Source organism: Uranotaenia lowii, chromosome 2 (genome assembly GCF_029784155.1).
Source record: "Uranotaenia lowii strain MFRU-FL chromosome 2, ASM2978415v1, whole genome shotgun sequence".
In the NCBI taxonomy this organism is placed as follows: Eukaryota; Metazoa; Arthropoda; class Insecta; order Diptera; family Culicidae; genus Uranotaenia; species Uranotaenia lowii.
This window is the reverse complement of record NC_073692.1, coordinates 313,202,877-313,215,280: the sequence shown is the minus strand read 5'-3', so window position 1 is coordinate 313,215,280 and position 12,404 is coordinate 313,202,877. Positions and strand designations below refer to the sequence as shown.

General features: G+C 43.6%; 2 protein-coding genes across 2 annotated transcripts; both read right to left on the bottom strand.

Annotated features, from left to right (window-relative positions):
• Nucleotides 1–206: 206 nt before the first annotated feature.
• Nucleotides 207–3,317, bottom strand: LOC129742881 (uncharacterized). Its single transcript, XM_055734826.1, has one exon. It carries the CDS (start codon nucleotides 3,315–3,317, stop codon nucleotides 207–209), a length of 3,111 nt encoding a protein of 1,036 aa, XP_055590801.1.
• A 6,435-nt stretch (nucleotides 3,318–9,752) lies between these two features.
• On the bottom strand, nucleotides 9,753–11,966 carry LOC129742880 (uncharacterized). The gene has a single exon (XM_055734824.1). It carries the CDS (start codon nucleotides 11,964–11,966, stop codon nucleotides 9,753–9,755), a length of 2,214 nt encoding a protein of 737 aa, XP_055590799.1.
• Between the last annotated feature and the right edge of the window lie 438 nt (nucleotides 11,967–12,404).

Here is a 12,404-nt window from a genome sequence, read left to right as displayed (position 1 = left end):
TTTAACATGGTTTTTCGACACAACTTCATTTCTGCCATCGCAGACACATCCCTTTGGATAAACTGACATAGTTCTGACTCAAATTCTTAAGCAATCTGACTTGGTTCTCTGACAAAATTCGCATAATTCTGAATATTATTCGACAAAAATATTCCAACAGACAGGCTTTTCTGACGTTATCATTTTGCAAAAGTTCAGACATTATTTCAGTCATTCTCCACTTCAACTTCAGCATTCTGATCTGAGTTTTCATCAGAATCTGGCATAGGTAACAAACACAATTTCTCAACTGGGCGCTTTTTCAGCCCTGATTCCGTTTTTAATGTGACTACTCGAACCACACCATCGTGTCCTGGATGAAGCTCTACAATTCTACCCATTTTCCATCGACATGGGGAAACATTTTCATCCTTAATGATAACCAGACGACCCAGGTCAACCGACACTGAAGGTTTCCAACGTTTTGTTCTGGCTTGAAGTTGGCACAGATATTCTCTACGCCACCGTTTCCAAATTAATTGCAGATTTTTCTGCATTAACTGCATTTGATTAAGTCTGTTATCTGGCATATTCACGTAATTTTCATCTGGCATGGACTGTAAGGATTCTCCGATAATAAAATGACCGGGTGTCAACGGCTCCAAATCATTTGGATCGTTTGAAATTGGTGTAATGGGCCGCGAATTTAAACACGCTTCGACCTGAACCAGAAGCGTCGCGAAATCTTCTGTGCTTACGGGGTTTTCGCCGATTACCCTTAGAATGTGCTTTTTTGCGGAACGCAACGCCGCCTCCCACAAACCTCCAAAATGTGGAGCGCTGGGAGGATTGAAATGCCACCTAATTCCTTCGCTGCCACATTCCTTGAACATTCGTTCCCGATGGGTCTGACACTTCAACAGACGAAACAATTCCACCATTTGGTTCCTAGCGCCCACAAAGTTCGTACCGTTGTCCGAAAATATCTCTGAGCACTTTCCTCTTCTTCTGACAAATCTACGTAGTGCCTGTATGAACCGTTCTGTAGACAGGTCTGATACCAGCTCAAGATGCACTGCTTTAGTGGACATGCATACAAACACAGCGACATATGCCTTAACCACTGGGCGTCTGGGGGCCGGGCGAATGTACACCGGACCGAAATAGTCCACTCCTGTTCTAGCGAATGCACGCGAAACCGTTACGCGTGAAGCTGGTAGTTCTGACATAAACTGTTGAATCGGTGTGGGACGAGCCCTGAAGCAGGTGTGACATTTTTGTACAATCTGACGAGCCACGCTCCTGCCACCCAAGGGCCAAAATTTCAATCTAACCGTAGCTAAAAGCAACTGAGGACCAGCGTGTAATAATCGACGATGGAAGTGCTCTAATACTAGCCGAGTAAAGTTGTGACGAGCTGGCAAGACAACCGGGTGTTTTGCAGTTTCTGATTCGGACGAATAACTCAATCTACCACCAATTCTCAACAACCCATCGGAGAATATCTGGGGATTAAACCATCTTAGTTTAGATTGTCTTGATACAAATTCGCCCTTAGATAAAACTCTCAACTCATCAGCGAAACACTCTTTTTGGACACACTTGACTAAAGCTCTTTCTGCTTCTTCCATCTCAGCCGACTGTAGGAAAGCTTGGAATTTGACTTGACGTTTGGTTATTAACAGCTTTTTCAACCTCAACAAATAAGCTGTACCTCTGACCATTTTAGTGTAATCGGAATACAAACTAAAATACCAACGATTGAAATCTGACTCATGCTCTGAATTGTTTGTTGCTAATGCTGTGACTGTAGTTCGACGCCTTTCTTCATCACCAATTTCCGCCAAGTGGTTAGTCGGTAGTTCTGGCCAGTTTTCTTTATCTAGCGCCAACCAACAAGGCCCTTCCCACCACAAGCGATTTTGACCAATCTCTGCCGGTGGAATACCCCGAGAAATAAGATCTGATGGATTGTCAACGCCTGGAACATGCCTCCATTCAAACCCTTCCGTGAGTTGTTGTATTTTGGCAACTCGATTTGCCACATAGGTAGTCCAAGTAGATGGAACAGCCTGTAACCATCGCCAAACGCATGTTGAATCCGTCCAAAAGTAAACTGGGCAGTGAAATTTCATCGAATCCTTTACGAAATTGAATAGTTCAGCCGTTAGCAGAGCACCACACAACTCTAGGCGAGGAATCGACTGACTTGCAAGCGGAGCTACCCTTGATTTTGCCGACAACAAACATATTTTAACCTCTCCATTAGAGTTAATGCTTTTTAAGTAAACGCAACCACCATATGCCTTCTCCGAAGCATCCGAAAAACAGTGAATCTCTGTGTGAACGGCTCCCGGGATAGTATTGCACCGTTCAATACGAATTTTGTTTAGTGAACCTAGTTGTTCGTAGTACTTCAGCCAATCCTCACCCACCGTTGGAGGTAATGGCTGATCCCAGTCCAATCTTTGGTCGTCATTATTCCGCAAGGTCCACAACTGCTGCATAAATATTTTTGCAGTTGTTATTGCAGCACCTAGGAGTCCCAACGGGTCGAAGAGCGTTGCAATTACCGACAGCACCTTCCGTTTAGTTAGAACAGTTGATTTTGGAATTTCAGGAATGTTAAAATGATACATGAAGACATCAGATTTCGGCAACCAAGTCAGCCCAAGGACCTTCATCGAGGGATCTATATTCGATCCATCTGAAGCTTCTTTAATGGCTACACTCTCTTGTGGGAGTCCTTGTAGGACCTCTAAACAATTTGATGCGAATTTTCGCAACCGAAATCCTCCAGCTCTTGCAGCTTTATCCAACTGAATTCGCAGTTCGAGGGCTGCATTTGCGTCTTCTGCACCTGATACGACATCATCCATGTACGTATCTTCCGAAAATACCTTTGATGCCAAGGGAAACCTCTCCCCTTCATCCAATGCTAACTGCTTCAAGGTGCGTGTTGCTAAAAATGGAGCAGGTTTGGTGCCATATGTAACCGTCTTCAGCTCGAACGTCTTGACTGGCTCCGATGGAGACCTTCTCCATAAAATTGACTGTAGTGGACGATCTTCTCTTGTTATGTTGATTTGGCGAAACATTTTCTCAACATCTGCGACGACCATAATCTGACACATTCGACAGCGGAGTATAATTGCCCGAAGATCGTCCTGGATTACTGGACCTGTTAGTAATCCATCGTTCAGTGAGACTCCAGTAGTAGTTTTGCACGAAGCATCGAATACAACACGCAATTTAGTAGTCGTACTATCCTCCTTTTCCACCGGGTGGTGTGGTAAAAAACAACGTTTGATATCAGAAGCTTCCTCAACTTCTTCCATGTGACCTAGCTGTATGTACTCGTCGATGAACTTAGTATACAGTGTAGTGGATTATAGTGAGATTAAAAAAATAATTATTATGAAATAGTTACCCTTCCGTGAAAGGTTCAAAATTTAGTAGAAAACAGAAAACAAATTCTTTGAGTGTAACCATTCCAGCCGTACCTCTCTAAAGAAAAGAATACCGCATTGAGAGGCATCGCGAAAGATAGCGGGCCATCATGAATGTGTGTGAGAGAAAGCGAAAATCGAGCGGCTGTAAAATTAAGCAGAGCATTCTCTGCAATGAACGAAACGTTCCTATGTTGCGAGAGGGTGATCATCTCGACTGGACTCGAGACTCAGAGACACAAGATGCAATATTGAGAGAGTATGGGATCGTTCGTTTCCCCGCGGGGGGATAGAGAGCGAATGAAAAAAACCGAATGAGCATTCCGTTAACGATTGTTGAGACGACCGGTCGCATTCTGGATTACGTAAAGAGATGGCTGAAAAACGACACGACAATGGCGTGGTTGAAGACGCTCCCAAGCGGTAAGTATAATTCGCAAATTTCATCATCTTCGTGAACAAAAACAGTGATAATGCATAAACGGAAGTGTGAAATCTTCAATCAGAATTTTTTTTCCGCTGAATGACCAAGAATTAGTTCAGTGAAAATTCCAAAATGGCGCGATGAATAGTGAGGATGTGTAGTGACAAAAAATGTGGTAGCAAAAAATTGCCAAAAACAAAAGGAGCGATGGTCTCATGGCAATAAAACCATAGTTATTAAATTCTGCCAAAACCAAAGGGAGCGATAGGTCTCCAGGCAATAGATATCAAAAGAAAATGGGCCAAAAACAAAAGGAGCGTAGGTCTCGTGGCTATAAAAAAAAAGGAAATAAATTTGAGTGAATGCAAAATAGACGAAAAGCCAAAAACAAAAGGAGCGCAGGTCTCATGGCAAACAAAAAAAAAATGAAGTTAACGGAAAATTTTAAGTATTTTTGTCTTGGTTTATGAATTGCAGGAAATCAAAGAAGAAAGTGTCGAAGCTTGACATGGCTCGAAAAGAACTTGAGGCGTCGAATGCATTAGTTGTGCAAATGCGTGAGCAATTGGAAAGAGCCCAGGAAACCATACGGTCGCTCCAGGTAACGTTGGGCGCTTCCAAGAAAAATGCTGCTGAAGTGAACAGCATTGAATTCGAGAGTGATGTCGGCCCTTCAAGTACGCAACGCAATGTAAGCGCGGGCGGCTTCCAGGCAACGTTGGGTGCTTCCCAGAAGAATGCTGAAGTGAACAGTGTTGAATTTGGGAGTGATGTCGGCCTTTCTGGCACGCAACGCAATGTCGGCGTGGGTGGTGAGCCTACGATGGAAGTTTCTCGATTCATGTCGTCGGTGAATCAAATTTCGGTCTCCTCTATCAATATACCTGAGTGTAAGGCTACAATCGATGGTGAAGAGATAGGAAAGTTTGAGTTCGAGTCCTGGAGGAATTTGCTGCTCGACTCAATGACACTTGCTGGCATTTCCGATGAGCCGACGCAGTTCATCGTGTTTAAAGTGAAAGCAGGCCCGAAGTTGATGGAAATCTTCAACAACACGATGTCGACAGACGATGCTCCCGATCCAGCAGCTCATCCGTTCGCGAATGCCATGCATCGTTTAAAGGCGTATTTCAGTTCCGGATCGGACATATTGCTGCAGCGGCGCAAATTAGCATTGATGGTCCAAAAGCCAGATGAATCCGATATGTCTTACATTATGAGGGTCGGTGCCACGGCCAAGATGTGTGAATTCAGTGATGGGAAAGAACTGGAAGAGATTATGAGCACTGTCGCAGGGCACGCAAAGACCAGGGAAGTTCGAATGATGGCGCTTAAAATGCTTGGCCGAAAAGGGACACTAGCGGAGTTCATCGATAAGATTCGCGAAATACAAGCTGTCACCCTGAACGAGGAGTATTACCGCCTTCGACATGGAACGAACGAACAAGCTACAGTTGCATCTGTGAGTGTTGACCGAGGAAGGAGAATTAACCAGGAGTACTCGCGAGGTTCGATGAGCCGTGGACGATTCGGAAATAAGCAGTTCCATCGTAGGGATGAATCGGGTCCCAGTCGACGTACAGCACCAGGATGGAAGGATTCACGTGAACGCTGCTACAGGTGCAACAGTATGTTCCACAGCCCGGATGATTGCAGTGCGATTGATGAGAATTGTTTGAAGTGCGGACGCAAGGGTCACTTCAGACGAGCTTGCAAGATGTTTATCCGGACGGGAACGAAGCGAGAAGGTGAAGCAAATAATCTGGATATCGAAGCCAAGAGGATCGCATTGGTGGACAATGATGGATGCGCTAAGAAGGAAGATCAACATGCCGAAGACAACGTAGGTGACAATAAGAACTGATACATTTTCATTCATATACTACAGAAATACTTTATGAAGTAATGTTCAATTGATTTTTATGTTTTTTTTTTAAATGATTTATTGGTAAAATCTGTCAAAGGATTTGATGTAATATTGCTGTTTAGAGGAATAAAATCTTGCAATACGTTTTCCACTCATCAAGTATTTCATATGATTGGAGTGTTATGACTTGAACCCACATAATTGTAGGAAATTACATATGGTCATTTAAACGTTTATTTATCAGATTACAGATGGCCTCGCTCAACAGCTGCCATGTTTGGGTGTTTCGATTGCTCTGGAAGAAAAGCCGATAGATTGTGGTATAATCATTGCTGAGGTGGCAGGAATGAAGTGCCAGTTCCTTATTGACTCTGGCGCGCAGGTCAATACCCTGACTGAAAATTCGTTTAGGGAACTTAACAGAAACCAACAATACAAAGAAGGCTTATATAACGTCCAAGAGCGATCCGATAGATCTCTTAAAGCTTACGCGTCAGAGGGGGAGATTAGAGTGCTGTATACTTTCGAAGCATTTCTTTATGTGTCTGAGGACCGACCGACACTATTAGAAAAGTTCTTTGTTGTTAAAGAATGCCGATCTCTCCTAAGTAGACAAACAGCAACCAGGTATAGCGTACTTTTACTGGGGTTACAAGTACCAGTAGTACATGATGCTTCACGATTTTCCATGCCGGCGACAATGAGCGAGATCGCTACCGTCCAAACGAATATTGTTTTTCCTAAATTCAACATTTCGCCTGTCGAAATAAGCTACGATAAGACGAGACCTCCGTGTAGGAATATATTCATGAATATTCCACCCGCCGTGAAACCGTTGGTCGAACAGAGGCTTCAGGACATGATTTCGGCCAATATCATAGAAAGAGTGACCGACGATATGGACACCAGTTTCTGTTCCTCCATGTTGGTGGTGCCCAAGGGACGAGACGATATTCGGCTCGTTATTGATTTACGAGGGCCAAATCGTTATATTAACAGAACGCCGTTTAGCATGCCGACTCTGGAAAAAATCCTGATAGATCTGAGTGGATCCAACTGGTTCTCGACCATAGATTTGTCGAATGCGTTTTTCCACATTCAACTACATGAAAACAGCCGCCACCTGACAAATTTTTTCACAGAGTTCGGCATGTTTCGTTTTGTCAGACTACCCTTTGGCCTCTGCAACGCACCAGATATCTTTCAGGAGGTGTTGCAGAGAAAGATCCTTGGTGGTTGCAAGGGAGTTAAAAATTATCTGGACGATATTATTGTTCATGGCGAGACCAAAGAGAAACACGATAGGAATTTGGCTGCCGTGCTAGCATGCCTCGAGGACCACAACGTCAAGATAAATTCCTCGAAGTGTGTCTTCGCTAGCCAGTCCGTAAAATTCCTTGGCTTCGTTCTCACTCCAAGCGGATGGCAGATTGAGGATGAAAAGCTGAGTGCGATACAAAAATTTCGTAGACCTGCAACGTGCTCTGAAGTGAAAAGCTTCCTTGGGCTCATTACCTATATGGACAAATTTATTTTGGATCGCGCAACAAAAACTGAACATCTTCGCGCATTGGCTAATGCAGACGCGTTCTACTGGACATCAAGTGAAGAAAGCGAGTTTGTCAGCTTACAATTCAGAGCTGTGAATGCTATCAGGAGGCTGGGCTACTTTTGCGCCACAGACAGAACCGAGTTATTCGTGGATGCCTCTGCAATAGGACTTGGCGCGGTTTTAATTCAGTTCAACAAGGAGAACGTCCCACGCATTATAGCATGCGCATCAAAGTCCCTGACGTCTACGGAGCAAAAGTATCCACAAACACACAAGGAGGCCCTTGCTGTTGTGTGGGGAGTCGAGCGTTTCAAGTTCTACCTGACAGGTAATTTATTGTTTTATTGTTCGAACGGATGCTGAGGCAAATCAATTTATTTTCGATAGTGATCACAGAATCGGACGACGAGCTGTTTCCCGAGCAGAAGCCTGGTCGCTTCGACTCCAACCCTACGATTTCCTAATTAAAAGGGTGCCTGGTCACGAGAACATTGCAGATGTATTATCGAGATTAATCGAAGCGTCCCAAGAAGCTACACCTTTTGAGGACGATAGCGAGGGTCATTATCTGTTCGCTTTAGATGCTGGGTGTATGGATATCACGTTGGGAGATATCGAAACCCATTCGGAAGATGACGAGGAAATGAGAACACTGCGGACGTCCTTGAAGTACGACAAATGGCCTCGAGAGTTGCGTAGGTATGAAGCTCAGAAGAAGACGTTGCACTATCTCGGGTACTTGATCTTCAACGGTGATAAAATCATTTTACCAAGCTCGTTAAGAACAAAAGCACTTGCCACAGCTCATGCCGGGCATATAGGAGTAGTCGCGATGAAGAGGATTATGCGAGAGTTTTTTTGGTGGCCAGGTATGGCAACTGAAACCGAACAGTTTGTTAAACGATGTCCCACTTGCTGTCAGCTCGCCAGGAAAAATCCTCCGATACCGCTTTCGTCTCGAGAATTGCCGGACGCACCCTGGGAAATTATTCAGATTGATTTCCTTGAGATTCCAGGATGTGGAACAGGGGAATTCCTGGTTGCGGTAGACATATATTCTCGGTTCCTATCTGTGGTTGAGATGCGACGAACGAACGCTGAAAGTACAAATGCAGCGCTTTGCGAAATTTTCAAGCGCTGGGGGGTTCCACGTATCATCCAGAGTGATAATGGACCCCCTTTCCAAAGCTCTTCATTTTGCACATTCTGGGAGGAAAAAGGCGTAAAAGTCCGAAAATCTATACCCCTCAGCCCACAGTCCAACGGGGCAGTGGAAAGGCAAAACCAAGGCCTTATTAAAGCCGTTGCTGCATCCAAAATCGATGGTTCCAATTGGAGGAGAGCTTTGGAAATGTATGTGCATAATCACAATACCTTAGTTCCTCACGCTAGACTGAATGTCACACCGTTTGAAATGATGGTTGGTTGGAAGTTTCGGGGAACTTTCCCTAGCCTATGGGGTGGCAAATCCGATCCCGATTTCGACCGCATTGACGTACAAGAAAGAGATGCCGAAGCTAAACTAGCCAGTAAGCAGCACGCAGATCTTGTAAGAGGTGCTAAAACTTCAGATATTGATGTTGGAGATTTTGTGCATATGACCCAGCCAAAGAAGGTTAAAACGGATCCAGTATTTACGTCAGAACGATATACTGTCGTTGCTAGACAAGGAGCGAAAGTAGTGATCGTCAGTCAAAACGGGGTTCAATACGCCCGAAATGTACAGGATGTTAGAAGAGCTGCTTGTATGGAATCGGAGGACGATGGATCGATGGGCGGTGACGACACTGCGAAAGAACCGGGTTCCGTTTCGGTGAACAATGGATCGTCGACATCAACAGCCGTAGTCGGTCGGTTCGTAGTCGGTCGAATTTGAAGAAACCAGCTAGATACAACGGAGATTTCGTCTATAGAATTTTTGATTGAAAAAATTAGAGAAAGTCTCTCGGGAATTCTTAAAATAAGTCAAATAAAAAAAAACAAAATTAAAAAAAAAAATTTTGATGATTTTTTATTTTTGATGTTAAAAGAGAGTAGAGGAGGGGAATAATGTAGTGGATTATAGTGAGATTAAAAAAATAATTATTATGAAATAGTTACCCTTCCGTGAAAGGTTCAAAATTTAGTAGAAAACAGAAAACAAATTCTTTGAGTGTAACCATTCCAGCCGTACCTCTCTAAAGAAAAGAATACCGCATTGAGAGGCATCGCGAAAGATAGCGGGCCATCATGAATGTGTGTGAGAGAAAGCGAAAATCGAGCGGCTGTAAAATTAAGCAGAGCATTCTCTGCAATGAACGAAACGTTCCTATGTTGCGAGAGGGTGATCATCTCGACTGGACTCGAGACTCAGAGACACAAGATGCAATATTGAGAGAGTATGGGATCGTTCGTTTCCCCGCGGGGGGATAGAGAGCGAATGAAAAAAAACCGAATGAGCATTCCGTTAACGATTGTTGAGACGACCGGTCGCATTCTGGATTACGTAAAGAGATGGCTGAAAAACGACACGACATACAGCTCCCGCAAATCCGCGTTTCGAGCTAGCCTACGCTCAGTTGCACCCAGACGCCGTAGTGCTATTTCCTTTGAGTCGCCCAATTTAGGAAAAACCTCCTCGTTCTTAGGAAGAGAGACCGTGTACCTTCCATTGCTGTCTCTCTGTACCGTTTTCTGGAAAATTTCCTCGCAATACCTTTCCTCCGGTGAGTATAGGTTTTCCGAACCAAGCTCCTCACGAGCCCAAAAACGAGCGACAAGAGTTTCAAGAGACTCTGTTGATGAAACATTGCACGCAATCCGTGCTGATGTACATTGCGATAAACCTCCAGAAACGACCCAACCAAAAACTGACTCCGTTAGTGTTGGTAATTGATCACCGATGGAAATTCGTTTTCCCGTTTCGAAGAAGTCGAAAAACGATTCAATTCCCAACACTAAATCAACCACCTTCGACTCGAAAAATGATGGATCCGCCAACTCAATTCCATCTGGGAATGACCATTCATTGGTTGATACCGTAGCAGTGGGAAGATCAACAGTTACTCTGGGTAGGACCAGGAATTCCATTTCCTTACAGTAGCTGTTCACTCTCGAGCGCACCACCGCTTGAACCTTTTGCTTAACTCTTGTAGATGTCCGACCAATGCCGAGTATCGCCACATCTACCCTTTTCCGACTCATCGTCAAACGCTGACTCAATCTTTCCGACATGAAATTACTTTCTGATCCCGAATCAAGAAGCGCTCGAGCTGGATATCTGTTTCCCAACTCATCTTCTAAGAGGACCACAGCAGTTGCTAAGAGAACCCGACCGTTAGCCATGCGCTCAATACCCGATGATAAGCATGTTGATGAAGCTGGGTTAGAAACCCGAAATGATGACTCTCCTCGCAATTGATCACTCTTAGAATTGCCATTGGTTTCGCCTGACCTCGACGATTCTGGATTTTCTCCTTCCTTGCCCTTAAAACACACCAGTGTATGATGGCGTCCTCCGCAATTCCGACACGAAAACTTAGACTGACATTCCCGAGCCATATGGGAAGTTCTAAAACAGTTCCGACACAATGAATTTGTTTTCAAAACCGAATCTCTATCCGTAACCGACAATTTCAAAAACCTCGGACACTGATGCAAGGGATGCTGGGATTTACAAACAACACATTTATTTCCTGGATAATTAACATTGTTGTGGAATGCCCGAACGTTGAGCTTTGGTTTAGTTACCACCTGAGAGGGTATGTTTCTATTTTCATTTGACCTTTGCGGAAGAGATTCTAACACTTGAACTCGCCGATGAAGAAAACCAGTCAAATCAGCCAACACATCTTGTTCCTTTGAAGCTGATTCCTCCTCCCAACTTCTTCGCGTGACCGGATCCAATAGAGAAACAAGATAATTCACAAGCAACAGATCCTTGTAATCAGTAGGTTCCAACACCTGATCTAACGTATTAACGATTCGCTCAAACCCTTCCAATAACTGAAGCAATTCACACACAGACTCCTTAGTCAACGAAGGTAACTTAAACAACGATTGAACTTGTCGCTTTTTTAATTGCTTGCTGTTATTGTAACGCTTTAACAGCATATCCCATGCAACGGTGTAATTAGCCCTTGTTATTTGAAGAGGATCAATTAAAGATTTCGGTTCACCCTGAAGACATCCCTTCAAATAGTGGAATTTCTCCACCTCCGGCAAATCCTGCTTGTTATGGATGAGCGAAATAAACAGATCGCGAAATCCGAGCCATTCATCTATGTTACCATTAAACGACTGCAGCTTAATTTGAGGAAGCCGAACATGATCAAAACCACCAGAATGACTATGATCATTAACATGAATGGATTGATTAAGCTCTATACATTCTGAACGGCCCTTCGCCTTATCCATCAAGAACGATTTAGCGTAATAGTATCGGTCACTGAACTCCTTCCGTTCTCTCTCATAAACTTCAACGTCAGATACGAAATCTTCGTGTGATTTGATATCAATAAGAACTTCACCAAATTTCTCCCACAAATCATCCACCGCTGTCAATCTCACCGAAACTTGTGCATAAGTTGCATCTTCCTGGAAAGTTTCCACAAACTCCCAAACATCAGCAAAAGACAACTGGATTTCCTTCAACTTCACAGTTAAGTATTTTAACGATGGATTCTTCGGATCCTTAACAGCCTTGACTGTGGGCATTTTCACAAACTTATAAAACCGACTGATAAAATAAATCAATAGTTCCAACCGGACCAAATCAATCAGCAATCACCAACAAGTTTTAAATGGAGGGAGCAAGGTGAAGTTATTCAAAGTAAAAATCCGAGAAAATGAGACAATTGTTCTAACGAACAGTTTTGTACTCAAGGATTGCGCCGTTATTGATTATTTCCAAAATATATTTTTTTGTAAACCATGTGTATTGAAATAAACCACTCAATTTTGATCAAAATACAATTATTTGCTGTGATCAAACAACCAAACTTCTGACAATGTTCACCAACTAAGAATAGGAACCACTGATATAATGAAGCTTACCGAATAATGCTCTCATTCGTCGCTGCTCTGCGTTGATGCTGTAGTAACCTTGTGAACTGCGATAAACCTGTCGATAAGATCACCATGCGTCGCGATGCT

Coding starts and splice junctions, on each gene's coding strand:
- LOC129742881 (XM_055734826.1), bottom strand. CDS start 3,317: ATGGAAGAAGTTGAGGAAGCTTCTGATATCAAACGTTGTTTTTTACCA.
- LOC129742880 (XM_055734824.1), bottom strand. CDS start 11,966: ATGCCCACAGTCAAGGCTGTTAAGGATCCGAAGAATCCATCGTTAAAA.